This window comes from Onychostoma macrolepis, chromosome 01, assembly GCF_012432095.1.
Source record: "Onychostoma macrolepis isolate SWU-2019 chromosome 01, ASM1243209v1, whole genome shotgun sequence".
Lineage (NCBI taxonomy): Eukaryota > Metazoa > Chordata > Actinopteri > Cypriniformes > Cyprinidae > Onychostoma > Onychostoma macrolepis.
Genome location: NC_081155.1, coordinates 19318196 through 19343936, shown reverse-complemented (window position 1 = coordinate 19343936; position 25741 = coordinate 19318196). Strand labels below are relative to the sequence as shown.

Here is a 25741-nt window from a genome sequence, read left to right as displayed (position 1 = left end):
GGTTCTGCATATCGACCTCATACACTTATTATGGCCCAAGTATTCACGAGCGCGTCGTTAGCTACAATATACCTCCCTTGAGTGACAGATGGATGCGGGGGAGGGGCTGGATTATTGACCCAAGCGACGTTGTCCCGCCTCTTCGGTTAGAGCTGTTTCTCATTGGTTCACAGCAGCGTCACTTAACATTCGCGTAGTCCGAGTGGTTTATGTAAATGTAAATTACATGGCGCTGATGGCGTATACTGTCGCACGCAACGGTCACTGGTTAAACAGAAAGCCACAGTGCGGGTGGAAGCCCCGCCCTCCTGCAGCAAGAACGAGTAGGCGGGATTATCAATAGAAGGACGAAGCTGATTTGTCCATTCCATCCGTCAGGATGATGTTTTGATTGCTGATTGGCTGCAGCGCTGCCCATCGATGCTGCGACTGAAGCACCTACGGTAATAATGTCGCTCAGTGACCTAGTATTAAATAAAGCGACGGTTATGTAGATAGGAGGTAACGTTAGCGGCGGATTATAGCATCGGTTTGGCCATTTTAAAAACTGCCAATACATTCAGGAAGACTTGACAGCGTCGAAAATCTTCTAAAAAAACCAATCATTCATCCCGCAGTGAATTATTTTTGTTTAATATTCCGGATCATGCTGAAATCAGAAGGAAAACGCATAGCAGAAAATCATCATTTGCCTTGAGCAGCGCTGCAGTGCGATCTCTGCCTCTCTGTCCGATTGGATTTCATCAGCAGATCGATCTACAATAGCACACCGCATTGGGCTTTAGCTGGGATATATTCTCTCTTGTCGCGGTTTAGCACATCGGTTTGGTGTAACGGAAGTTATTGGTTTGCAGAGGACTGAATTACAGTTAAACTGGTGAGTAAGGTGTTGTCGACATCATGCTGTGTCTGATGATAATACAGTAGATTGGGAGGGTTATCGATCACAGTGCCTGCAGGATCAGTCATTTAGAGGGAATCTGATCAGCGGTGTGTATTTTGCTCAGTCAGCTGTAAGCCAAACTTGACAGGAAGATACACAATTCACAGCTTGTAATTACTCGCTATTATTCAATATATTTGCATCGTCATTGGCATAAAATGAACCGAAACATTTAGCCTCGGATATTTAAGTGTGAGACCTATCGATTTAAAAATGATCTTGAATGGTTCTATTCAGAAAGTCATCGTAATAACTAAACCTGCAGGTAACGCACAGTAACAGGTGCGCAGTAGTTTCGCGTCTTAATACAGTTTCTGGAAAATATAATATCCTGGGTCTTTTATTCAGGCAGGTAATCATAGATACATAACAAGTGCACACAGGTGTTTACTGTAGTTACATATACATTAGAATACTGTTAATATCGAAAGTTCTCTCTGGTTACATAGATTCTCTTTTGACAATTAAAGGTATAGTTCGAATAAAAAATGAAAATTCTGTCATTATTTATCCCTCATGTTGGTCCAAACCCAAGGATGTTAGACGGAAAGACTTAGTCACCATTCACTTTCATTGTTTCTTTTGTTTATGCAGTCAAAGTGGATAGTGACTGATTTGTGATTTTTACATGAGAAGGTTGTCATATTTTGTATGGTAACAGATAAGGTTGAGTAAATGGTGATGGAATTAGATTTTGAGATACTGTCCCTATATATTATTTTCTTGCAGGGATGGACAATGCCCATACAAAGACGGTTGAGGAGGTGCTGGGATATTTCGGTGTCAACGAGACAACGGGGCTGAGCTCTGAGCAATTAAGGAAGAGCAGAGAAAGATGGGGCCCCAATGGTACTACATCTCTTGCATAAATACAACAACTGTTTTATGCCTTATGAACAATAGTCATGATGAGATTTCATTTAACCGTTATGTTTTATCTTCTGCCCATTTTTCTTTTACTTTGCTATAACCTGTGCCACAGAGTTACCTGCAGAAGAAGGTGAGCTACTCCCTTGGGTTTGTGCAATTATTAGCAGATCTTTCATCATATTCTCCAAGTTAAAAGTCTCTCTGAGCTTACCTTTGTTGCATGGGGGATGCTGGTTGTGTAGATAATTAGTTATTATTGGATTCCCTTGAGGAGGTTGGATGAGGTTTGCACTCTGTTTGTAGCTGAATAGATCTAGATTGAATGTTTCTTAAAGATGTATTTGTAATGGTTTTTAATTGTTAACATGTTCCAGGTTTTAGTTTTCAGAGTTCTTTTTCACTTAATGGAAATTGAGGTTGAAACTTTGTGGCCACTGTAGGTCTTTATCATTTTTTGTTGTGTTTACAGGTAAGTCACTATGGGAACTTGTTCTGGAGCAGTTTGAGGATCTGCTAGTTCGAATTCTCCTCCTTGCCGCCTGTATTTCCTTTGTAAGTATAAATCAAAGACTGTGTTTACTCTCACACTGTTTAGTAAGAGTAGTGCTGGCACAGAACAATAGCACAAGCTTTTCACATTCATAAATACAAAATACAGATGCATTAATTCTACAAAACTCTAGCAATCTTCATTTATACACAAATACTACTGCCAAATGTTTGTCTATCTGTCTATCTATCTATCTATCTGGTTCAATTATTTATGAAAAAAGTATTGTGTTAAAGTTATTAACATATTTAATATTATGTTACATTTTAGACACAATATTGTCAGTATCGTTTGTTTTTGCTCAACTTCGCCAAAAAAATAGTTAGAAACCACTGTTTCATGATGTTTCATTAATGAATGAATCCACATTTGAATGATTCAGTGAGCCGTTCATAAAGAGGGTCACTTGCATTGTTTTTGAATGAATCAGTCATTTGAGTGAATTGGTTGAATGGATCATTGAATGACTCACTTGACCTGATTTGCTGCGACCTGTTGGCGGTTTTAGTTTCATATTTAGACTATCATTTTATTAAAAAAATTATATATTTCAGTATTCAATTAAAAAACATTAATGCCCATTTAAACCCATTAATTGGCATTATTTTTGCAGTTCTAATTGCTAATTTCGCCCAATCCTTTTTAAACATATCTTCTTTAACCAACTTTTTTCAAATATATTTTAAATGCATATAAATTCAAATCTTAATTATCCTTGTTTTAAGAATACATACTAACTAAAATAATGCTTTAATTGAATAAAAATATTTGTGTATAATTATTAATTTAATTCTTGCCAAAGTTACAAATAATAGCCTGATTTAAGAGAAAATTTAGAACCAACTTAAAGCCTTAATTAGAGTAATTTTGATTTTTAAATAGAAATGTATGTCTGTATGCAGTTGCTGTGAATCGGGTGTAACTTTTGCGTGGTAACCTGGTTTACATTCTATTGTTACCACAGCATTGAGAAAAATTCGCACTGCTCATGTTTTGCATTACATATTCTCTCTCTGTATTTCAGACTCTGGCCTGGTTTGAGGAAGGTGAAGGAACAATCACAGCCTTCGTAGAGCCATTTGTCATCCTCCTCATTCTTATTGCCAATGCCATTGTAGGAGTGTGGCAGGTACAGCCTGTATAAATTGTTAAATTCCTCTTAAATATGTTAATATAAAATATATAAAGCCTGTGGATGAGACAATAATGCAAGACGATTTGCTAGAAATTACAGCTCACTGTGTGTATGTTTCTGTAGGAGCGTAATGCAGAAAATGCCATCGAAGCCCTAAAACAATATGAGCCTGAAATGGGGAAGGTGTACAGACAGGACAGGAAGAGTGTACAGCGGGTCAGAGCCAGGGACATTGTGCCTGGAGACATTGTGGAGGTGGCTGGTAAGAATGAGAACTAGATTTCTACATCACTTTTTTTCATTTTTAATTTGCCAAAATAAAATGCATTTAATGAGAGATTTTTTTTGTTTTTTTTATATCTGTACACTGATGTATTTCATTTATGTCCCAGTTGCCTTTCATAATTTGTTTCTTAGAGGCTGGAGTAAGAGTTATAGAAAATAAAATGGATGTGGCAGTGTTTCCGTAAAGAGAGAGAGGGAGAGAGAGAGAGAGAGAAAAAAAAAGAGAAGTCCACTCTCAAAGGATATGTCTGGAGATAATTTTAGGACATTGCTGAATAGAGATGGCTGTGTTCTGATTGTTTGTAAAAGCCAGTCAAAACTGCCTTGCACTGTCTGTCTCAAATGCATTACGGATGTTTCTCAAGAAAATAGCCAGCTGTTCCCACAGTTAGGCAAAGTATTGTTAAATACATGTTTGGCATAGTTTGATTCTTTCCAAAAGCCACGCACATTGATTATCTGCAGTAATGACTCCCGTGAGACTGCTACCCAAAACATCACAGGTCCCCACCATATTTAAAATTTGGCAAGACTATGTGGGTTTCTCCAGACTTTATGAAACATTTCTCATCATTTAACTTTTTTTTTTTTTTTATTGAACAGGAGTTTAGATTCTTTAAACAGGTTATGTATTCTTTTGCATTAATAAAACTGCCACTGCCAGAAATTCCAGGTTTATGAGGTTTGTATTAAATACTGTTTACATTTTTGAAATTATGCTCAGGCTTTAGGCCAGTTATGCATTGAACAGTCCTACCATTATTGTTGGTGAGCTGTGACTTGCAGCCACAGTTCCTTTTGCGTCAGTGAAGTTTTTCCAGATTTATTTGCGTATGTTATTTTTATAGGCTGTTTCCTTGGACGCATTAAATGTGCTGCATTCTGTGTAACTGACGCACCTGCAACTGTGGCACTTGGCATCTTTGGAACTCTGTTAGTTGCCTCCTGTTGCTTTGAAAACTCACATCAAAGTCTTAATTGTCTGAACCCATTTATAGATGATGCTTGCTGCTAATTGGCAATCAACCTAATTTGACTCTCCTTTTTGCATTTGCAATTATCATTCGGTCACTTCAAAGTAAATCTCTTATTCATTTACATACATGTACATATACTGGGAAAATCTGAGTATTCAAGATCTAATTTATAAACCTGAAAAAAAAAAAGATTGTTTTAAGATTTGAATCATTCATCCTTCCATCCATCTATCCATTCTCCTCCTATGTAGGGTCACAGAGAGGATTTTAAATAGATGTCACTAATCATATAAGCAAACTTGTGACACTGACAATGTGAACTCCTTTTAGCTCAGTCATTCACTCCAATTATTATGCTGATAATACATGATGTATTTTTATTTGAACCAATTTTTGAAGGTTTTTTTTTGGTCTTTAGTATCAGATTTGACAGAAAGGGTTAAGACCCAGTCTCAGAATTTTCTTGGCCCTCCACTCAAAAGTTCTATTCTAAGATTCCCAAAGCTAATGAATAAAAATAAGGTTGACATCTTTTTTGCGTCGATCTGTATCTCTTGACTGACATTGGTTTCTAAAGATAGGTTGTAAAGTATGGGGTGCTAATCAGCAGTATTGTAGTTTAAACCTCAGAGTCCCACTGTAGCAAAATGACAGTAGTTATTTAAAGCAATTAAATAATACCTTTTTTTTTTTTTTTTTAATTCCCAACATTTAGTGATAGAAAAACATCCCAGTATAGACCTTATTATTACATTTTTTCTAAATGTTGCAGAAATGCTATAGTCCTTTTGTATCTAATTAACACATCAGAGCACAGTATATAATATATAAACATTAAATTTAAAAATACAGTTTTGTAAATATTTCAAATGGTTTTGATGCAGTCTAATGAAGTGTTAAGTATTATTGCAATTTGAAACATTTTTAACAAACGTCATAATTTCATAAGTAACTCCAAAAATATCTTTCATAGAAGGAAAAATGTCTGTATGTTGCTCAATATATTGTGTTTCTGTAAAATCTTTGATGCCTTTACTGTCTACATAACATGCCTGATAAAAAATGACACGAGCCTGTCTTTTTTGCACCTGCTTTTCTCCAGTTGGTGATAAAGTCCCATCAGACATCCGACTGACCTCCATACGCTCTACAACTCTGAGAGTGGACCAGTCCATCCTGACGGGGGAGTCTGTATCCGTCCTGAAACACACAGACCCAGTGCCTGACCCCCGTGCCGTCAACCAGGATAAGAAAAACATGCTGTTTTCTGTAAGATTATCTGGAGTGATTATGTTAGTTATCTGTCCATCTGCAGCTATTCTAATTGAATTTCAGACTTTGTTTTTGTTACCTGTGGCGATTAGGCACTGGAATAAACGAGGCCAGATGTGGATGTGTATGATGGTTTGTGTACTGTAGTGGATTATGTCCGGCAATCGAGTCTGTGTGTTGAATAAAACATCACTCATATTGTTTGCTCCCACATGGCTATAGACTGAGTCATCACATCACACAGGCTTTGAGCTCTCAGATGGATAATGACCAGAGAGTACCAGCCTCAAAGACTCCACCCCCACACCCACACACGCACGCTAAAGCCTCCATTACTTCTGTCCCGCTGAGAAAGTCTAATGGATGTCTGGCCATGTAAGGACAGGAACATAAACAGTGACGTTGAGGACCCATCCAAAACGAAAAGCAAAACAATAAATGAAATGGATAGCATTTTATTTTACAGTCCTGTTCTGCTTGTACATACTTATGTATGAATTATAATAACTGGGTAATAACTAGGTACTAACCCTGAACCTACCCCTAAAGCTAACCTTAACCCATGTAGTTACCTTATATCACCCAGTACTTTCTTGGGTAAGTGCACTGTAAGTACATGTACTGTAAAATAAAGTGTTTCCATGATATGACTTTAAATATCACACATCTAGGCTCCAAAATTAACTTTTTGTCTCAGCGGACAATGGTAGGTGTTAAAAAAGTAGCTATGTAGTACCTACTAAGTGCTATGAAGCTATATCAAAAATATATATAGCATGTTTATTTTTTATTTTTGTGTATAGGCCTATGTGTCAATGCCACCTGCTACAAAAACACCTTGACACGATGTTGCTTTATTCTTTATTATTTCATTTTGAGTCAGGAATATGGTGCCCCATAGATTTCTAAAGTACATTTTCAACTGAAGATACATTCTCTTGTAGTAGATCATTTGTACTGCTTAGATTTGATTTAAATTACTTGTCATTTATAAATTGCATTTTAAATGATGTATTATGTCACAATTCCTGTCCAACTGACCAATAACAATCTTATTCATTTGTTCATTTTATTCAGTCTCTTAATTCCTAAGCTTGGTATGAGTACTGTAGGTGATGTTAATCCATCCTGGAAAATCAATTCCGCTCATAGTAATTACTCTATATGGCAGTTCTTCTGATCCACGTGTGAATGTGTGTTTGTGTAGGGGACGAACATTGCAGCGGGGCGAGCGATAGGTGTTGTAGTGGCCACAGGTGTGCACACAGAGATCGGGAAGATCAGAGATGAGATGGCAGCCACCGATCCAGAGAGAACCCCTCTGCAGCAGAAACTAGACCAGTTTGGAGAACAACTCTCTAAGGTGAAAAACTCAATTATCTGTGCTCTCTCTTTTTTATTTTTACCTTCACTCTATTGTTTGTCGAGTAACTATGCTCCTTGTCTATAATTTCTGTGCACATTATGGAAATTTTCTTTATGGATACCACACACTACTACATTTGTCGAAATGCGCAGAATAAAGTAGAGCACTGTGCTCAATGTGATTCTCCATTTCAAGTTTGATGAATGAACTAGAAGTGTGATTTTAACATTTTTTCTTTGATTTATTAGTGGATTGAACTATCAAATTCCATGTTTAAACAAAATGTGATTAAAAATACAAATAATCATATTTATTTCTGAAATATGCAACATTTTAGCATATATTTAATCTTGTGTGTGGTGTGCATATGACTTTTTAAAAACTAGTTGGCTCTTTACTATATACTGTGCAGTATATAACACACAAAATCTATATCATATTCCATATTCTGCCGTTTGCATAGTTTTGCTATTTCCTGCTATACTTGAACTCAGTGCACCTTGAGCATATCATTTGCACTGCGATGATAATTTGCCATTTTTGTACCTCATTATTTTTACTATTTCAGTCCCTTTTGCACATTTTTGCTATTCATGAACTCACTGCACCTTTTATATTTATACACATTGCCATTTACACTATAATTGTCATCTGCCATTTATACATCATTATCACTGTATCTGCACCCTCTCTTATTTTTGCTCTCTGTCATTTGCATTTAACTTATCTCTTGCCATCTATACCTCATACCATATAACTTATTTTATTGGTTCTGTACTTGTACTTTGCCCAATAACAATTAAAGTGAATGTATTCTAATCTAATCTAAACTAGTATTCCACTCCAAAAACAGCCTTTGTTTAATAAATGAACCAAAAAGTACAATACAAATGTAAAAATACATTTACAGTATTTCATTGACAGATCCTCTCATTTGCTACATAACAGTTAGCATTCACTCTGCAGCAATTTGTCAGCATTATCGAGCTCATTCTTTCTCTTTCTGTCTGAAGGTGATCACAGTGATCTGTGTGGCGGTTTGGGGTATTAACATCGGTCACTTTAGTGATCCAGTGCATGGAGGCAGCTGGCTGCGTGGAGCTGTGTACTACTTTAAGATTGCAGTGGCTCTGGCTGTAGCCGCCATCCCTGAGGGTGCGCAAATGTTAACTTATTTTTTCTCTTTGTTGTTTAATGTTAAATGTTGTTTAATATCTCATTGTCAAATAGTACATTTTACTGTACTCCACTCATCTCCCTTTTCTCGCAACTTACTCACTTATGTCTTTGTCCTTTTCTCACAGGTCTTCCTGCTGTCATTACCACTTGCCTGGCGCTTGGCACACGCCGCATGGCCCGCAAAAATGCTATAGTCCGTTCCCTCCCATCTGTAGAGACACTTGGCTGTACCTCCGTCATCTGCTCTGACAAAACAGGCACTCTCACAACCAACCAGATGTCTGTCTGCAGGGTGAGAGAGACTTGTGTCCATTGCAACAGTTTTATTCTAATACTTAAATAATACTTATAATAAAAATTTCTAATAGTGTATAATAATTCTAACAGATGCATTGTGGGATTTTATTATTTTATGATAGCTAGAAGATTAATAACATGGAATGATGCTTGAAAATCAAACTTACTAATCATGTGTGTCTGTGTATGTGTGTTTGTGCATGCATGGCTGTGCGTATGTGTTTGTCTGGGTGCAGTTGTCTATTGTGGACACCGTCGCAGGTGAGAGGTGTTTACTGAACGAATTTACAGTAACTGGATCTACTTACGCCCCTGAAGGAGAAGTGTGAGTTTATTTCACATCTAACTACACTCACACATACACACACACACTCACAGGAATCTCTTCTGAACTAACCTGTGGTTTGCCTAAACATTTATGTGATTTATGTCTTTCTTAAGATATTTTCTCTTTTCCTAATTGATCCCTTTTTCTCACTTTACCCATTATTTTCTCTATTTTCAGTCCTGAATTCTCTATTTGCAGTCCTCTTCCAATCCCTCCCATCCTCTTTTTGTCTGTTTCAGGTATAAGGACGGTGTAATGGTACGCTGTAGTCAGTATGAAGGGCTGGTGGAAATGGCCTCTATCTGTGCCCTGTGTAACGACTCTTCGCTGGATTTCAACGAGGTGAGTGTGCACATCTACATACTCTCTCTGTCCTGATGAAGCTGTAGAGACCTGATTTTCTCTGTATTTCCTCTCAGAGTAAAGGTGTGTATGAGAAAGTGGGAGAAGCGACTGAGACGGCTCTCTGTTGTCTGGTGGAGAAGATGAACGTGTTTGACACAGACCTGAGAGGCCTCTCGCCTCCTGAAAGAGCCACCGCCTGCTGCTCAGTAAGTCTTCATATAGTAATATGTTGGCCCACACAGAATCTCCACTCAGTGACGGCAGTATGATATGGTATATTACATGCAGGCCTATTCTATCTCTTTATTCTATATAGTTTATTTGTCAAGAGTAAATACATTTTTTACAGAGAGAGAAAAGTTGCTTTTTTAATGTTTGTAAAACGTCACTCTCAAGGAACTGAAAACACAACACCAGTTTTTTGTGTGCAGATTCTGTGTGGATCTAATAAATGGTTTATTTGGTGGCTTTTTTTTAACTGCTGCTTGTGAAATTATAGTCACTAATGATAGTGAGTTAAAGAAACCATCTAGAATGTATTCCTTCCACCACTTCTCTCTGAAACACATGCTTCTTCTCTCAGGTCATAAAGCAGTTAATGAGGAAAGAGCTGACTCTGGAGTTTTCTCGAGACAGGAAGTCCATGTCTGTTTTCTGCTCTCCAAACAAACTCACTCGCTCTGCTTCAGGTGCCAAGATGTTTGTCAAGGTCTGGTTTTCATCTTCCTTTAAAGCTTTCTCTTTTTCCATTCCTTTCATTTTGCATTTTTGTTGGAGGATCACTGAATATACCTGTAACTGTATCTTTAAACGGAATAGACTAATACAAAAACAACCTATGTTAGCAAGAACAAATGTTTAAAAAAAGATTATTTAACAAGTTGACATTCAGCAGCCGATATTTAAAATGTCTTTGTGCCTTTTAAAGTGGCGCATCAGCTCAAAATTAGAGATGGGAATCTTTAGGAATGTAACGATTGTGATTTCCATTTCCACTTTACTTGGACATCATTGTTCTATATATAATATTTCTATATATCTATTTTCAGCAGTGTCACATGATCCTGATCATTTTAATATGCTGATTTGATCTGATTTGATCAATGTTGAAAACAGTTCTGAAGCTTAATATTTTTGTGGAAAAAGTGATGCATTTTTTCTGGATTATTTGATGAATAGAAGGTTGAAAAGAACAGCATTTATAATCATAATGTTTTTGTAACATTAAAAATGCCTTTATTGTCACTTTTGACTTTTCTTAATCCCTTCTTGATATTAATTGGTTCTCGCTGAGTGAAATGTATCATTGCCCATCCATCTACAATTCTACATGCATTTTATCTCTTGATGTTATTTATGGATTTTAATTCCTTCTGACTATTAATTGGTTTTTGATTCTTGAACTTCATCCTCACCTTCCTCACAATTACGCATGCATTTTATCTCTTAATCCTGACTTCATAGGGGGCGCCAGAGAGCGTGCTGGAGCGTTGCCGCTGGATACGAGTAGGAGGTGGTACACGGGTACCGCTGACCTCTGACCTAAGGGAGCAGCTCTTAAGCACAGTAAGAGAGTGGGGCTCGGGACGTGATACACTTCGCTGTCTTGCCATGGCAACTAGAGATTCACCCCCTGACCCTCGAACCCTGAACTTAGAGAACACTGCCACCTTCACAGAATATGAGGTGAGCAAGTTTGTGCGATAAATAATCTGAAATCATGAGAATAAATTTAGGACAAATTAATATGATATCAATTGTACATGAAGTAAAAAATATTTAAAAATGTATATTTGAGTTCCATAACTTGAACAATTTTTTTTTTTTGTCTCTCGCAGTCGGACTTGACATTCGTAGGCTGTGTGGGAATGTTAGATCCACCGAGGAAGGAGGTACTGAATGCAGTGCGTATGTGCAGACAGGCTGGTATACGGGTCATTATGATCACAGGTGGGTTAAACACACACATAGAAGTGATTTTAAAGGGATAGTTCATCCAAAAAATTTAATTCTGCCATCATTTACCTACCCTCATGTCATTCCAAACCCACAAGGCTTTGGTTAATTTTGACTTTATTTTGGAGTTGGCACCCATAGCCTCGTCCCGTCTTGTGAACCTTTCCCAATCATGCTCCCCCTCACTCTCTCCCACTTTGCTTCCTGTCCACTAACTGTCCTATTAAAATAATAGGCAAAAAAATTGTGTTTTTGGATCTTCTGTACTTGGCCTTTTTAAAGGAGGGATAGAAACCTTCAGTTTTCATTAAAAATATCTTGTGTTTTGAAGATTAACCAAAGTCTTATGGGTTTGGAACAATGTGACAGCAGTGTTGGGGGTAACTCATTACAAGCAATGCTTGTTACATAATCTGATTACCTTTTTCAAGTAACTTGTTGAATAATGCATTATATTTAAATTTACAACAAAAGATATGTTACTTTGCGTTCCCATTTATTCACTGACACCTTTCCTGTCCCCATGCAGAGGCACTTCCTACAGCCTGAGGCTTATTAATTTCACTTTTGGTGTGAAAGGGCCTTTCCAACTGCCAAAAATGTAACTTTTTTTTTTTAAACAAGTAAACAAACCCAGCCCAGGTGACAAAAAGTAACGCAAAAGCAATGTAATGCATTACTTTAAATAAAAAGTAACTTTACCCAACACTGCATGACGGTGAATAAATGTTGACATTTTTGGTTGAACTTACCCTTTAAATCTCAAAAGCGTAATTTCAGTGACAAATATAATTCCAAACAAGACAGTCTATTATCAAATTGCCTGGGCAGGGTAAACACAAACAAATATGCATGTGAATGTCAATCTAAGGTATTCTTCCTGTGTTGGTTTGCCTAGGTGACAATAAGGGCACTGCCCTGTCTATCTGTCGTCGAGTGGGCATCATTACTGAACAGGAGGAAGAGGAGGCTGAAGGTGGGCCGTTTGGCAGCGGCCTCACAGGACGGGAGTTTGATGAGTTGCCTCCCCACCTGCAGCGACAGGCCTGCCGCACCACTCGCTGTTTCGCCCGCGTCGAGCCAACGCACAAGAGCCGCATTGTAGAATATTTGCAAAGCCTCAGTGATATCACAGCGATGGTAAGTGTTACCAGACATATGAGAGTGCAAAAGTGCAAAAAACTTAAATTAATGAACGCTTGTGTTTTCCGTCCAGACGGGTGATGGTGTGAATGATGCCCCAGCTTTGAAGAAGGCTGAGATTGGCATTGCTATGGGCTCAGGCACGGCTGTGGCTAAATCTGCTTCAGAGATGATCTTGGCAGACGATAACTTTTCAACCATCGTAGCTGCAGTGGAGGAGGGCCGAGCCATTTACAACAACATGAAACAGTTCATCCGTTACCTCATTTCTTCTAACATTGGAGAGGTAGTCTGGTATGTACAGACAAAAATCACTGTAAAGCCATGGTCACACTATACTTTCAGCATGCAAAATTTCTGTGGACACTGCAACAGTTGTAATATGACATCACACTCTGTGGCATCTTTTCAGAAAACATGTCTAGAAGGCTGTGAAACACCTCCAAAACATGTGTAAAGGAAATCTTTCACCCTCACATGAAATCACATTTGCGAAAGAAAATAGTTTTCAGTTTCAAAGAAGACAAAAACATTTTTCCTCCCATCTCAGATGTTTTTCCATCACCATGTCCCTTTAGCGCAGATTCCCAATTACACAGTTTCCCATTGAAATGACTGGATTTCGTCTGCAACATTTGTATTTTTCTCTCTGTCTCTCAGTATTTTCCTCACCGCTGCTTTGGGAATGCCTGAGGCTCTGATCCCAGTCCAGTTGCTGTGGGTCAATCTGGTGACGGATGGTTTCCCAGCTACTGCTCTCGGCTTCAACCCTCCTGACCTGGACATCATGTCCAGACCCCCGCGCTCACCTAAAGAACCACTCATTTCGGGTTGGCTCTTCTGCAGATACCTCATCATCGGCTGTGAGTCATTTACACACATCACTCCTTGTTATTAACATTAAAACCTTTCATTACTGTATATAGGATAATGTTATTGATCAGGTTAGATCAGATTCAAGTGCAGTCATTATTTTTTTCATTTCACTTAATGATTCAGAAAAAAACCCTCATCTTACCCCCTCTTCTTAGGGTATCCGTTAAAGTGCAGGGTTTTCTTTATGACATTCCTTGTTACAGAGACGAACGTGCTCTTAAAGTTGAACAGTTATGCCAGACAAGTAGTGAAAATGTGGTATACATGTGAAACGGATCCGTTTTGTCCCATGTGTCTAACAAACAGCTTTGTGTGAGGTGTGCAGCAGTGATTAGATTTGGTCTGAGCCATCTGGCCCATTCTAATCCAAACATGATCCACGATTTTTGTTCAAAACTCAAACCCTTATTAAAGGGGTCATATGACATTGCTAAAAAGAACATTATTTGGTGTAATGCAATGTTTATGTGGTTTAAGGTTCAAAAAACACATTATTTTCCACATACTGTACATTATTGTTGTTCCTCTATGCTCCGCCTTTCTGAAACGTGCCAATTTTTACAAAGCTCATCGTTCGGAGAAGCGAGGTGTGCTCTGATTGGCCAGCTATCCAGTGCGTTGTGATTGGCCGAATACCTCAAGCGTGTGACGGAAATGTTACGCCCCTTACTGTATTGTGATGCCGTGTCCCGGCGCGACGACACAAAAACAATAAAACCCATTATAAACGAGGCATTTGTTGCATCCAGTGGGGACATAATTACTGATTATAATGACTTATACTGTCTTTTTACGCGCCGCGTTGCATCGCGCTGCATAAACATTACCATGTCTGTATTTGTGATCGGAGAAACGACAAACAACAAGCGCTACTCTACACAGCTCAAAACTCGCGTTTGAATAGTCAGTGGCAAATTCTTTAAATATAAAAACATAATTACAGGCTGTGAGTCAGAAGTGCCAGACTGTCCTTGCAAAGTTGGAATTGCCCCACTTTATAGAAACAGCTTTTGTGCACAGCTTGTATTGTAGGCTACTCTCCCAGATTCAGGAAATAGTCCTCCGTAAAATGCGCTGCACACACTCTAATATTTGGGTTGAACTGTTCTGGAACAGTGTTGTAAATACAACTTAACCACTGATTTCTAGTTGTGTCCTCTTTTGGAAGCCCAAACAAAGTAGTTTCGCTTTCACAACGAAACACAGCGTCTCCAGGACATGGCGCCGGCGGCAGCAACAATACTACAGCGAGAATAAAAATCACGCCCTCTTTCTTTGTGTATACATTTGGGCGGTGTTATGCAAATCTTCCCACTCAGTGATGTAGACATGTGGGGGCATGTTTAAATGAGCCGTTTTAGGAGGGCGTGGACAAGTCTTAACTTTTATAAAGAATATCTCTTTGGGTTTTAGACTTTAGTCTTTGCAACTTTAGGGATCTTATCTATGCATGAACAGCTTGTACCACTCCAAAGAGAAAGGAAAACTTTAAATCGCATCATATGACTCCTTTAATGTACTAGGCAGGATGTTAAAAATCAAGAAAAGACCAATGAAAAGTTTGCAAAAAATGTTTCTTCTCCAATTTATTGTTGAAATATTTAACATTTAAATGGTGGCTATCATAGAAAGTTGTCTTCATTCAACTGATTGATTGGTTTATTCAAACATACAGTAAATGAGACATCATTAACATGCTAAATGATTAGTTCACCCAGAAATGAAAATTCTGTCATTACTTACTTATCCTCATGTCGTTCCAAACCGTAAGACCTTCGTTCATCTTCAGAACACAAATTAAGATATTTTTGATGAAATCCGAGAGCTGTCTGCCCTGCATAGACAGCAACGCAACTACCACGTTCAAGGCCCAGAAAGGTTGTAAGGACATCAATAAAATAGTCCATGTGACATCAGTGGTTCAACCATAATTTTATGAAGCTATGAGAATACTTTTTGTTTGCAAAGAAACCAAAAATAACGACTTTATTCAGCAATTTCTTCTCTTCGTGTCAGTCTTCGATGCACGTTCATGAGAGCACCACGTTGCATGCAAGTGATGCTGCTGACGCAGGAGCCGGCGTTCTGACATAGGACGTCCATCTCTCTTAGTTCATCGTCTGTATATTCTGGTTCAAATAAGTAAACCACCACAGTACCACACGCATGCGAACCACTGATGTCACATCTATTTTAATGATGTCCTTACTACCTTTCTGGGCCTTGAACGCAGTGGTTGCGTTACTGTCTATGGAGGGTCAGAAAGCTGTCAAATTTCATCAAAAATATCTTAATCTGTGTTCCAAAGATGAATGAAGGTCTTTAGGAATGACATGAGGGTGGGTAATTAATGACAGAATTAAAATTTTTGGGTGAACTATCCCTTTAAGTAGAATATAATGGATATGTAATATAGTGCATATCTGTCACACCACATTAAAGAGTATCAATAGCTATGTTTCCATCCACCTATTTTTATGTGCAATTTAGAATATATAATATATTTTAGAATAATATAATTATTATATTCAGTGGCTTCTCCTTGTTTTCTTAGTGATATTTAGTGCCAGTTTACCAGGAAGTGATGATTTTGTTCTCTTTGGATCGTTGGATGGAAACGGTGCTTTATTTGCAAATTTATGCAATATTCCAGTTTTGCACATAAGTTTAATTTGAATCTTTGGATGGAAACATACAGTGATGCTCACTAATATTGCCACCCTTGGTAAATATGAGCAAAGGCTATGAAAATAAATCTGCATTGTTTATCCTTTGATCTTTCAATCAAAAAATTTACAAAATTCTAACCTTTCATTGAAGTAAAACAATTGAAAGTGGGGGAAACTCACATTATGAAATAAATGTCGTTCTCTAGTTTATGTTAGGCACAGTTTTTGACACCCAATTATTGCCATTCCTTCATCCAGAATCACTCCAGACCCTTTAGATTCACAGCTCCATGTTGGTGCTTCTTCTCTTCAGTTCACCACTCATTTTCTACAGGGTTCAGGTCAGAGGACTGGAATGGCCAGCAGAAGCTTGGTTTTGTGCTCAGTGACCCATTTTTGTGTTGTTTTTGAGGTTTGTGTTTGGATTATTGTACGGTTGGAAGATCCAAACATGGCCCATTATAAGATTTCTAACAGAGTCAGTCACTTATTGATTTTTTATCTGTTGGTATTTGATAGAATCCATGATGCCATGTGTCTAAACAAGATGTCCAGGACCTCCAGCAGAAATATAGGCCCACAACATCAAAAATACAGCAGTATATTTCATTGTATACATGGGGTACTTTTTATCCCTGTGTTCACCAAACCCATCTTGAGTGTTTGCTGCTAAAAAGCTCATATTTTTAGTTTCATCTGACCATAGAAGCCAGTCCCATTTGAAGTTCCAGTCGTGTCTGATAAATGAATATGCCGGAGTTTGTTTTTGGATAAGCGAGAATTTTTCTTGAAACCCTCCCAAACAACATGTTGTGATGTAGGTTTTCTGACCCTGAGACTCATTTTCTGCAATTCTCCAGCTGTGATCCTTGGAGAGTCTTTAGCCGCTCAAACTCTCCTTCTCACCGTGCATTAGGACGATATAGACACACGTCCTCTTCCAGGCAGATTTGTAACATCTTTAGTTGATTGGAGACTCTTAATTATTACCCTGATAGTGGAAATGGGGATTTTCAATGCTTTGGCTCTTTTCTTACAGCCACTTTCTACTTTGTGATGCTCAACAGTCTTGTTCTGCACATCAGAACTATATTCTTTGGTTTTACTCCTTGTGATGGACGATTAAGGGCATTTGGACTTTGTGTTCCTCATATTTATAATCCTATGGATCAGGAAGTCTGGACTGGCTGGACAATTTCATGTTCATAATCACCCTGGTCTGCTAAAAAATGTAAATATGAATAGGAATATACTTCAGAGATATTTTACTCATAAGAATGTCTAGGGGTGCAAATAATGGTAGCTAACATGCATTGGAGAAAAACATTTATTTCATAATGTGAGTTTCCCCCCCACTTTAAATCGTTTTACTTCAATGAACATTTAGAATTTTGTGAATTTTGCGAATGAAAGATCAAAAAGATAAATGATGCAGATTAATTTTCACAGCTGCCATTGCTCATATTTACCAAGGGTGCCAATATTAGTGAGCAGCACTGTAGCTAATATGGGAGATGCGGTCTACAAGTAAAAGTGAAATTGTTGTTCATGCATTAACAGAAAACAGTATAGACTAAAAGACTGATCTGGGAATTTCAGAATCAATATTGGTTCATTAAAATGAAGATCAATTCTAATTGATTAACCAGTATTGTCAACCCAGCCGAAGTAAACACAAGAGAACAGTCAACAGGCTGAACTTTCTTACACTCTTTCAGACCATGAATTAAATTTAAAGAACCAATGAACTCACGCTGAATATGTTGATTTGTTAAGTTGCATTGCCATCTCTTTCTCTCTCTGTTTTGTAGGTTATGTAGGGGCAGCAACAGTTGGAGCTGCTGCCTGGTGGTTCATGGCAGCTCATGATGGACCAAAGCTCACTTACTACCAGCTGGTAATATAAAATAAGTTCTCAAAAACAAAATCATTTACTGCAGTGTCAAAGAGTACAGTTTTGAGTTTTGTTTTGTCTTAAACCAGAAGGTTTTAATTTCTATTGATGCTGTATTATTGTAAATATAATTATTCTCTGTGGTTTCTTCTATAGTCTCACTATTTGCAGTGCAGGGAAGGTCATGCTGAGTTTGCAGGAGTGCAGTGCTCAGTGTTCGAGTCTCCATACCCCATGACTATGGCGCTGTCTGTGCTGGTCACTATAGAGATGTGCAATGCCCTCAACAGGTATGTGATTTTTTTAAAAATCCTGTAATGACAGAAAATCACTGCTAAATGTGGAGAATAGCACACATGGCACATATATACAATTTTGACTTGGTATTTCATGTCAAAAAACTTTTTAATTATTTGTATACAGTATATTGTACATTAGTGTGTTGTACATCTAATACATACTCTATCGTTCAAAATTTTGGGGTCTTTACGATTTTTTTTAATGGTTAAGTCTCTTATGCTCACCTAGACTGCATTTATTTAAACAAAATACAGCAAAATAAGTAATATTGTGAAATACTATTACAGTTTAAAATAGATATTGTCTATTTGAATATATTTTAAAATTTAATATATTCCTGCGATGGCAAAGCTGAGTTTTCAGCATCATTACTCCAGTCTTCAGTGTCACATGATCCTTCAGCCATCATTCTAATATGCTGATTCAATACAGTGCTGCTTATTATTTTTGTGGAAACCATGATACATTTTTTTATGATTATTTAATTAATAGAACATCATTGACTGGAAATTGAAAGGTTTTAATTTCTTTCCAAAAAAAAAGGTTATTGATCCCAAAGCTTTAAACGGTAGTGTAACTACATTTAAGTAAATGTCATAAATGTAATTTAGATTTTGAAACAATATGCTTGTTTGAACAGTGATCATACTGAAAACGGCAGAACTTTCTACCTATGTTTCACTTTAAGACAGCAGGGAAGCATGAACTGCTCTTACTGTCTTTGTGTGTGTATGTTTCAGTTTGTCAGAAAATCAATCTCTACTCAAAATGCCTCCATGGTCAAACCCCTGGCTGGTGGGAGCCATCTGTCTCTCCATGGCCCTGCACTTCCTCATCTTATATGTGGACCCTCTTCCTGTAAGTATGCATCTGTGTGCTCGAGAGTTTGGAAAGATGATGCAGCACAATCTCAGGAAAATGCTTGGGCATAATGAGGAATGTGAGAGATGTGTGTGTTTAATAGTTTGGACTTGTGCGTGCCTGTCTGTCATAAACCACAATGAAAGTAGTTGCCTAATCAACCAGGAAATGATGGATTTGCTATTAATTTCACGGATGATGAAAGGCTTCCCAAAAAAACGAAGGAAATGACTGAGGGTATAATACAGTAAATCATAACCCCCTCACACCTTTATGGAATATTTGTCATTATTTATAGTACAGGTCAAACGTTTTATACTCACCAAGGCTACATTTATTCGACCAAAATACAGTAAAAACAGTAATATTGTGAAATACCACTAAAATTTAAAATAACTTCTTCTTTTTTTTTTTTTAAATACATTTTAAAATGTAATTTATTTCTTTGATGGCAATGCTGAACTTTCAACATCATTACTCCAGTCTTCAGCGTCACATGATCCTTCACAAATCATTTTAATATGCTGATTTGGTGTTCAGGATTTTTTAACGAATATAAAGAACAGCATTTATTTGAAATAGGCTTTCGGTAACAATTTAAAAGCCTTTACTGTTACTTTAGATTAATTTAATGCATCCTGTTACAGCCATCTGCTGGAGTGCCCATAACAGCCACCAGAGGGCACGCTTTCTGGATTATAGTTTGTCTGTTCCAGACCTCATTTCCCGGAGATTAGAAACAATGGAGGGGAAGAAAGCATCGCATTCTGAGGAAAACACAACAAGCTTAATTAACCCCGAATCTGTGGTGGCATCACGGAATCGCCGAAAATTCCGTGATGGACTCACAGAAAAAATTCCGTGATGGACTCACAGAAGTGATACCAATGTAAGTCAGTGACAGGCATCAGCCGTGCTCCACGCACGGAAACCAGTGAATCCGTGCATGGACCACGGCTGATGCCTTCTGTGAGCCCATCACGGAACTTTCGGCGATTCCGTGATGCCACCACAGATTCGGGGTTAATTAAGTCCGTGAACATTACACGGAATTCTGTGAGATCAGGTTGCTCTGTTCCTTACCCTCATCCAGAAAGGACGAACAGAACGCGACGGCAGCGTATAGGCAAACAAATTCCATCATATTTCTATCATGGCGCCGAAAAAGCGTGGAATACAACGATACAAAATCATTATGCATTAGACGTAAATAGATTAAAACAGCGACCAGTAACACTGCTCTTTCTGAGTCCATCATTTGTGCTGTCCAGTGGGGTATGTGAATAATGGCAGTGAAAAATTAACCACAATTCTTAGCGAATAATAAGAATAATGGAAATTGCATGTAACGGGAGTAAGAGCTTTGCTCTTGACATGTAAACATCAAAATGCGATTAAGTCCTTACTCTGATTATTGGAAATAATCGCAATATTCGTGCGCATGTAAACGCAGTCATTGACTGGCATGCTCAGGTGTGTTTGATTAGGGTTAGAGCTAAACTCTGCAGGACAGTGGATCTCGTGGGCCAGATTTGAGGATCCCTGCCCTATATACAGGTGCTGGTCATATAATTAGAATATCATCAAAAAGTTGATTTATTTCACTAATTCCATTCAAAAAGTGAAACTTGTATATTATATTCATTCATTACACACAGACTGATATATTTCAAATGTTTATTTCTTTTAATTTTGATGATTATAACTGATAACTAAGGAAAATCCCAAATTCAGTATCTCAGAAAATTAGAATATTACTTAAGACCAATACAAAGAAAGGATTTTTAGAAATCTTGGCCAACTGAAAAGTATGAAAATGAAAAGCATGAGCATGTACAGCACTCAATACTTAGTTGGGGCTCCTTTTGCCTGAATTGTGCAGCAATGGGCGTGGCATGGAGTCGATCAGTCTGTGGGACTGCTCAGGTGTTATGAGAGCCCAGGTTGCTCTGATAGTGGCCTTCAGCTCATCTGCATTGTTGGGTCTGGTGTCTCTCATCTTCCTCATGACAATACCCCATAGATTCTCTATGGGGTTCAGGTCTGGTGAGTTTGCTGGCCAATCAAGCACAGTAACACTATGGTCATTGAATCAGCTTTTGGTACCTTTGGCAGTGTGGGCAGGTGCCCAGTCCTGCTGGAAAATGAAATCAGCATCTCCATTAAGCTTGTCAACAGAAGGAAGCATGAAGTGCTCTAAAATTTCCTGGTAGATGGCTGCGTTGACTGTGGACTTCAGAAAACACAGTGGACCAACACCAGCAGATGACATGGCAGCCCAAATCATCACTGACTGTGGAAACTTTACACTGGACTTCAAGCAACATGGATTCTGTGCCTCTCCACTCTTCCTTCAGACTCTGGGACCTTGATTTCCAAATGAAATGTAAAATTTACTTTCATCTGAAAAGAGGACTTTGGACCACTGAGCAACAGTCCAGTTCTTTTTCTCCACAGCCCAGTTAAGATGCTTCTGACGTTGTCTCTGGTTCAGAAGTGGCTTGGTAGCCCTTTTCCTGAAGACGTCTGAGCGTGGTGACTCTTGATGCACTGACTCCAGCTTCAGTTCTCTCCTTGTGAAGCTCTCCCAAGTGTTTGAATCGGCTTTGCTTGACTGTATTCTCAAGCTTGCGGTCATCCCTGTTGCTTGTGCACCTTTTCCTACCCAAATTCTTCCTTACAGTCAACTTTGCATTTAATATGCTTTGATACAGCACTCTGTAAACAGCCACACCTTTCAGTAATGACCTTCTGTGACTTACCCTCTTTGTGAAGGGTGTCAATGTTCGTCTTCTGGATCATTGCCAAGTCAGCAGTCTTCCCCATTATTGTGGCTTCAAAGAGAGACCCAGAATTTATACTGTAGGGATGGTCATTTATTCAAACTCAAATGTAAATATTCTAATATTTTGAGATACTGATTTTTGACTTTCATGAGCTGTAAGCTCTAATGATCAAAATGAAAAGAAATAAACATTTGAAATATATCAGTCTGTGTGTAATGAATGAATATAATATACATGTTTCACTTTTTGAATGGAATTAGTGAAATAAATCAACTTTTTGATAATATTCTAATTATATGACCAGCACCTGTATATACCATGTTCTGTTTGCGTCAGTATTGTTTTCTGCCTCCTGTGTTGCCCTGTTTTGGATCTTTGTTTTTGGGTTATTAAAACCACACTTGGACCTTCAATGTTTTCCACGAGTAATTCCGTGACACATCCTTGCTGAACAAAAACATTTTTTTAAATAAACTCTTGCTAACTCCTTTCGAACTATAGTGTGTCATTCCAAACACCTTCATCCTCAGAAATCATGTGGTAACTTAATGTGAGGAACAGAGAAAATCAAAAAGGTGTTTGTGACTTACACAAAGCTATTGTTTTGCTTTAGTAACTTTTAATAGCATAGAAAAACTTACTGGCACATTTAATTGTTTGGGGTTCTGTGGAAGAAGGTCAGTCAGTAGGTTTGGAATGATCTGAGGGTGAGTAAATGATGACGGATTTTAAGTTTCAGCTGAGCTATTCCAGTAAGCAGTAGCTATGTCTGTTACTGTTTGTCTCTGTAGGTCATATTTCAGATCCGGCCGTTGTCTTGGCCCCAGTGGGTGACTGTTCTCAAGATGTCTCTGCCTGTTATTTTGATGGATGAAGCCCTGAAGTTCTTGGCCAGAAACTACATTGAGCCTGGCAGCGATCTGCAGCTGGAGGAGGATGAAAACACAGCCAGCGGAGTGATTGGCAAGCTGCAACGGGCATTTAGGGGTGTGTCCTGGTCATTTGTGCTCATCTCTGGCCCATTGCTGGTCTGGATCTTCAGCCTGGACTCAGACATTACCAACATCTTCTGGGATTAGACAGGAGGAGCATGTGTGTGAGTGTGTGTGAGTATGTCTGAGTCAGAGAGAGAGGCAGACAGAAACGTGGTTGATGAACAGAAGCAGTGCAAACATCCAATGTAGAACGAATTTGGTGCTCGGTGTGAAAACAGAGAGGTATGAGTGAAATCTAGAGCAAGACCAGGACAATCACAGATAAAGGAATGCTGGGAAATGCTAGGGACAGATAGAGGAAGGGAAATTGAATTCTTATAAAATGGCAAGTTTTATGCTCATGACCACCTTCTTCAGCTTATCTCTGCGTCACTAATTTTGCATTGTTCTTCAGGTGTTTTTTTTTATTATTATTATTTGTCATTATTATTATTATTATTTTTATTTTTTTTATTTTTAAATATACATGTATTCGTTTTAGCCTGAAATTGTAATAAAATTTTAGTTTTATAAAATGTTGCTTTTTAAAGGCTATGTGTGTAATTTCTGTATTACTAAGTGACACCAAATGCCTTATATTTGTTTAAGGAGCCTGACCAGGTGAGACATAACAACGTTGGCTCATCCATTGGAATGAATTTTGTGGGACTATCATTTTAACTGACCCATGAAAGACAGTGGAAATGTTTGGTACCGCTATTGGCACAGAAATGACACACTTCCCTTTTAAGCAATGTAGCTGTAACACCCCAAAAGCACTGCAATTGTCTGTCAAAGACTCGTTTTACTACATACTGTCACATCCCTGATTTAATTCTTTTTCATGTATATGTCTTATTTGTAACGAAGGCTAATTTTGTTGGACCCTAAAACATTTTAATTCAATGTTTAGGGGTGTTGCCCCCCAGAGGTTAAAAAATAGTTTTTTAACTTCTGGGGGGAATAATACCAAGTTCCGTTAATTATCTGTTTGATGTTACCTCGCTTGCTTGGGATAAAACACACTTCTTTTTTTTTTTTTGGTAGCAGAATACAACACTCTTATGTTTTCAGGCATTTTCTTTTTATTTGTTTGGTACCCAGTCACAATGTCAATCATCTCTATTTTGTCGTGCCATTTATTTAAATTTCCTCAGATTCCCACAGTCATATGACTGCAAAAAGCAAAATATTTCAGCATTTACCCGGAACGCTTCTTTGTAACTGTAACTATTTTTGAACACTGTCACTCTGTTATATTCAGCAATGCTTCAGATTTTAAATTATGAAATACTATTTACATTATTCAAACCGTGTGGCTTATGATCTTTTATTCGGGTATGCCAGCTAAACTGTGCTTCATTAAAACTCTCTATACAAGTCACACGCTTGCAGTCACGTCTCTCATTCCCTTTTTTGTGGGGCTGGGGTTTTGGAACTCACATGCTCATGTTGAATCATTACTTTCAAAATGAAAAGGGGACGTGACTGGTTTAGTTTTATTGCTGTGCCTGTATGATGGGAAACGTTTTTTTGCCTGCCTTTTCTCCTTTAAAAGGACCCTCATCTGACCAGGGGCCAATTCATTTTTATTAAGACCAAACATCATTATCAGGTGTCCGATCATTATATTCTGGTCATCAGGCGGATGCTGAAAACCTTTGGCAATAGCATCTGTACTTGATCAGATCCCAAAAAAGAATGTTTTCTAGAGTTCCAGAATTGGTTGATGATTACTTGTTAAGAACAGAAAAAAAAACAGGGAGCGATTAAGTTGAATTCCGTAATAAGGTGTCAAGTTCCAGGGGAAAAAGGGACAGGTTCATGTTTATCATCAGTTTATTTCATGCCATTGTCTCTCTCATCCATCTCTGAGTCTTAGTGTTTGTTTTTTCATTAAAAACCATTCCACAAAAAGGAGCTTTATAAAAGTAAAAACCCTGTTCTTTCTATTTCTGTCATTTAGATTCTATTTATTTCCTATTTCTTGAAAAAGAATACATTTTGAATTTTGTAGTATTTTGTTATTCATAAAGTTGATAAAGTTGACCATAACTGTCGTTTCATTAACAGGGAAATGGAAACTGCTTCATGAAATGGAAAATAAACTCTTGATTTGAAATTCACTTGCTGTGTTGTTTTTTTGTTGAAACAGATCAGATAAATTGTATTGTAAAAATTGAAAAATACATTTATTTTTTCCAAAAATCTTTATTGAAATGAATACATCACAATAAACAAGAAATGTCAGATGCACGAACAAAGTAAAAAAAAATCATATAAAAACAAAAACCACTTTAAATGATAAATAAAAATAAATAAATATAAAAATGTCAGGATATTCTCAGTACTTTTAGCTTTTTAAGACAATTTAGGACACACATGTTGCATTGTATATAAACACGCCCTAAAGACCTGATGCACAAATGCTTCAGTTTTGATCCACATAGAGATTTGTTGATTTTCCAAGTGGCACGAGGGTTTTGATAAATTGCACGTTTTATCTTTATCTGGGCATGTGAGCATCTGCAAATACAAAGAAACATTATAACCCATCTTGTGTTACATATGCATATGAACTGCATCCATCTATAACACTTCATTACCTGTAAGTTATCAGTTAGGCCTTTAATTTCATTCTTGATTTTATTGCCATCATTCAGGAGTGTTGCACTGCAGTTATGATAATCATTAAATTTCTGTAGAACTGCACACTTTGCCTGAGAAAAGAATAA

At 37.7% G+C, this 25741-nt stretch overlaps 1 protein-coding gene and 1 long non-coding RNA gene across 5 annotated transcripts in view; one reads left to right on the top strand and one right to left on the bottom strand.

Annotated features, from left to right (window-relative positions):
- The first annotated feature begins 448 nt into the window (after window positions 1–448).
- Window positions 449–25132, top strand: si:dkey-28b4.8 (sarcoplasmic/endoplasmic reticulum calcium ATPase 2). Its single transcript, XM_058799257.1, has 23 exons — window positions 449–877; window positions 1673–1792; window positions 1926–1943; window positions 2283–2365; window positions 3388–3492; window positions 3622–3760; window positions 5863–6029; window positions 7240–7395; window positions 8412–8553; window positions 8703–8869; window positions 9111–9199; window positions 9442–9544; window positions 9622–9753; window positions 10131–10256; window positions 11012–11233; window positions 11386–11497; window positions 12402–12643; window positions 12720–12940; window positions 13307–13509; window positions 18003–18088; window positions 18242–18375; window positions 19126–19243; window positions 22824–25132. The coding sequence occupies exons 2-23, from the start codon at window positions 1675–1677 to the stop codon at window positions 23109–23111; spliced, it is 3171 nt and encodes a 1056-aa protein (XP_058655240.1). The 5' UTR covers window positions 449–877; window positions 1673–1674; the 3' UTR covers window positions 23112–25132.
- LOC131554387 (uncharacterized) overlaps window positions 23997–25741 on the bottom strand; it is a 9042-nt gene continuing 7297 nt past the window's right edge. For all 4 annotated transcript variants that reach the window (XR_009274390.1, XR_009274384.1, XR_009266020.1 and 1 more), the window contains 2 exons: window positions 25613–25726; window positions 23997–25532 (listed from right to left, as the gene is read on the bottom strand). This is a non-coding gene — a long non-coding RNA (uncharacterized LOC131554387). The remainder of the gene's footprint in view (window positions 25533–25612; window positions 25727–25741) is intronic.

What these genes read in the sequence shown, in the direction of transcription:
- si:dkey-28b4.8 (XM_058799257.1), top strand. Translation starts at nt 1,675, where the DNA reads ATGGACAATGCCCATACAAAGACGGTTGAGGAGGTGCTGGGATATTTC. An exon ending in AGAAAAACATGCTGTTTTCT is followed by an intron (nt 6,030 to 7,239) that starts GTAAGATTATCT and finishes GTGTTTGTGTAG; the next exon opens with GGGACGAACATTGCAGCGGG. An exon ending in ATGTGCAATGCCCTCAACAG is followed by an intron (nt 18,376 to 19,125) that starts GTATGTGATTTT and finishes TGTATGTTTCAG; the next exon opens with TTTGTCAGAAAATCAATCTC.